The 3,550-nt window shown below is 62.4% G+C and overlaps 1 protein-coding gene across 1 annotated transcript in view; it reads left to right on the plus strand.

The window, feature by feature from the left end:
• TIAM1 (T-cell lymphoma invasion and metastasis 1) overlaps positions 1 to 3,550 on the plus strand; it is a 72,855-nt gene that overhangs the window by 45,072 nt on the left and 24,233 nt on the right. The window contains exon 11 of the mRNA XM_015565533.1: positions 638 to 862. Within this exon, the coding sequence (XP_015421019.1) occupies positions 638 to 862 (225 nt within the window). The remainder of the gene's footprint in view (positions 1 to 637; positions 863 to 3,550) is intronic.

A 3,550-nucleotide genomic window follows, 5' to 3' on the forward strand; every position in this document is an offset into this window, starting at 1 on the left:
CCTTCTCACCAGACTTCCTTCCCGCTGACCGGTCCTCGTGCTTCCCGCCCTCTCATACTCTGTTCTCCGAGGCCCGGCTGCTCCTTTGGGCCCCGAACGTGGGCCGCTTTCCCACCTGCTTTCAAAGGCAGCAGCCTCTTCAGGGACTTTCCACGAGGCCCTGATGTGGTTACAAAAAAACACAAAACAGCAGAAAGTGATCATAGCGACTCCGTGAACCCTCGTCCCCAGATGTGCTTGCCATAGGCCGGCCTCCCTGCCACCGCGGAGCAGCGCCCTGTGTGCGGGCCCACAGACGCGGGGACGACCCTCACGCCCCCAGGTGTGGCCCAGGCATCCACACAGTGACCGGAGGGCGCGTCTCTGTTCCCCTCGACTCAGCGTTTGTGGGGAGACATTGGCAGGCGCTTGGGGCCCACAGACTCGGGGAGTAGATTTCTCCAGATGGTGTTCAGGCCAGGGCCGCGCTGGGCAGGGCAGGCAACCCCACGCCTGGAGCCTCCGGGCCCGGGGCCCTGCACCTGCTCCCCCTCGGGGCACCGTCTGTGCGGCAGGACTTGGGGTGCAGCCTCCCCCACCCCCTCCCTGGCTGTGCCGCTGCCTCTGTGTGAAACTCAGCTTTTCCATCACGTTGCAGGCCTGAAGGTGGGAGATGAGATTCTCGAGATCAACAATCGCGTGGCCGCCACCCTGAGCCCCGCGGCCCTCAGGGACTTCCTCTCGCAGCCCAGCCTGGGCCTCCTGGTGCGGACACGCCCCGAGCTGGAGGGGGGCGCCCTGCTGCTGGGGAGCCCGCCCCACCGTGCCGACGGCCCCTCCGAGCCCGGCCAGAGCCCCCTCGCCTTCCTCCCCGGCAGCCCAGGTAAGGCTGTGACCTGCAGTGTGTGGCCGTGTGAGGAGCTGGGGCACCCACGACAGGGATGCCGCTGCTCCGTGCCTCACGGACAGGGTGCTACAGGGACGGGGGGGTGCTGCAGGGACGGGGGGCTGCAGGGACGGGGTGTGGGGAGGAGCCGGCGGAGCCTGCGCTTCCTGTGGAGCTGCCGCGGGCAGGCGCTCCTGTTCTGGGGAGGACTGTTTAGCCACACTCCTGCCTGCCCCACGTGGAGGGCGTCCCCCCTGCTGCTCTTGCCGGTCGTTTTGGAGAAAGACGAGTGGACAGAGGCCGCCGCCTCGGGGCTGTGGACCGAGATAGGGACACGGAAGTGCCAGGAACCACGGGAGGGGCTGGGGCTGTGAGCCCTACCCCTGCTGTCCACGTCCCCACTGTCCACGTCCCACCCCAGCCCCGCAGCCCATGCCCGCTCCTGAGCGACAGAGGACACTTGATGCCCGAGTAGATGGGGCTCCGACCCTTGTTGGTCCTCTTTTTTTTTTTTAAGTTTTTAAAAAAATATATTTTATTGATTTTTTACAGAGGAAGGGAGAGGGACTGAGAGTTAGAAACATCGACGAGAGAGAAACATCGATCAGCTGCCTCCTGCACACCCCCCCACTGGGGATGTGCCCGCAACCCAGGCACATGCCCTTGACTGGAATCGAACCCAGGACCCTTCATTCCGCAGGCTCTATCCACTGAGCCAAACCGTTTCGGGCTGGTCTTCTTGTCTCTTGGCGTGTTTGCCTCAGAGTCCCCGAGGGTGAGCCCTGCCCGCCCCACCTGCTGCCCTCCCTCCTGGGGACACCTTCCCTCCAGGGGACACTTTCCCTCCAGGGGGAGCTGCGTGAATGCTCCTGCCCAGGAGGCCTTCCTGGGGCCCCGGGGTGCGCCCCCTGCTCTGGATCCCCGGGCGCCCAGAGGGGCCTGTACGGGACCCTGTCCCATCACCTGTCCCTCAGGTGTGTCTGCGTGTGGCCTGTCCCCTCCGCTGGCCTGTCTTCTTCTGGGGGCTCCCGGGTGAGAGGGTCCCGACCACCCCATTCTGGAGTTGGGCTCCATTTCGTAGGCTGAGGTTTTGAATTTATTTTCTTTTAAAAACTTGGGTTAAAAAAAAAAGTCTTCAGTTTCAAAATCTGAGTGTAGGCAGCACCCGGGCACTCGGGGAGGCTTCCGGGGCCGAAGCTTCCGAAAATCAGGCCTTTTTACTGTTGACGGCCTTGACTTGTGACATCATTGTGGTCATTGTCGGGCCGTGGCCCAGTCAGACCTGCAGGATGTGTGTGACCCCTGAGCCCTGGGCCTTTAGCTGTGTGGCCGGGACCTGGCGCTGCTCCTCCCTGTGACCACGAGGTGGCGGGCGCGGCCTGAGCCCTGGCGGACAGGGGCCTGGAATGCAGGGACAGTGAGGCTGTTCCCCTGGGTCCGGAAAGGGTTTCCTGAAGCCGGGGTCAGGCTGCGGCAGAGTGCGGGCCGCTCCGGATTACGGCGGAGCCCTCCCGGGGCTCGGGGGGAAGCAGAGGTTGGCGATGGCCTGTGGCAAGCCCCGGCTGGGGCGTGCTTTTGTCAACAGTCTGATTGGAACCCAGTCCTGGGGTCACTTACGTCCCATCTGTGGCCACTTCCCCACGACCCGGCAGGTGGAGGAGCTGTGACAGGACAGGGGCTCGTGTCTGCAAAGTTGCAAACTGACCCTTTGCGGAGAGAGCTTGCCGACCCCATGCCACTGCGGCTGGTGGTCCCCAGGCTGTTCCTGTGAGGAGGGCGCTGGTGTCGTGTATTTTATCTTTAAAAGCTGTGTGTATGTACTTTGCAACTTTAAACTTTTTACTAAAGTTTAAAAAAATATATTTTTTTATTGATTTCAGAGAGGAAGGGAGAGGGAGAGAGAGATAGAAACACCAGTGATGAGAGAATCACGGATCAGCTGCTCCCTGCACACCCCACCTGGGGATCGAGCCTGCAACCGGGGCCGGTGCCCTGACCTGAAATCACACGGTGGCCTCCTGGTTCATAGGTCAACGCTCTGCCACTGAGCCACACCGGCCGGGCACAGATTTCTTCATAACATTTTAAAAATGAACAACGTATTTCTGTATCGGTACCTGACTTAGACACATGCATGGCTGTGGACGCCATGTTTCACCTGCCGGCTTTCAAAATGAGCCACTGATCTTTCTGTCCTCGTCACGTTACCTCCTCCGGACAGACACGCCCCTGTGGGCCGGGTGTGGATGGGCTTTTCTCCAGGTCAATGTCCTGACTGACCGTTGGGTGCCCGCTGTGCGCCGGGCATCACGGTTCCGTTCTCACACCCCCACGGCGGCGCCGGACTTGTTCTGTAACCACTTCGTCCTTAATACTCTGCCGTGGTCCAGCCCCTTCGAGCCCAGCAGCCGGTCAGGAATACAGCATGCGGCGGGCGGAGGGGAGGGTTCTCGTAGGTTCTATGGCCGCACCATGAATCAGTCAGTTCCGGAGGAGTTCTCCGTGCTCAGCCCGCAGACCAGCGGGGAGTGAGGGGTGGGCCTCTGGGAAGCACCGCCTGGGCCTCCCTCTCCCTTCTCGCTGCCGCTCCCCGGTCCCCGCTGTCCGCTCCTGGTCCCCGCTGTCCACTCCCGGTCCCCGCTGTCCCCGCTGTCCACTCCTGGTCCCCGCTGTCCGCTCCCGGTC

This window comes from Myotis davidii, unplaced genomic scaffold (genome assembly GCF_000327345.1).
Source record: "Myotis davidii unplaced genomic scaffold, ASM32734v1 scaffold436, whole genome shotgun sequence".
Lineage (NCBI taxonomy): Eukaryota > Metazoa > Chordata > Mammalia > Chiroptera > Vespertilionidae > Myotis > Myotis davidii.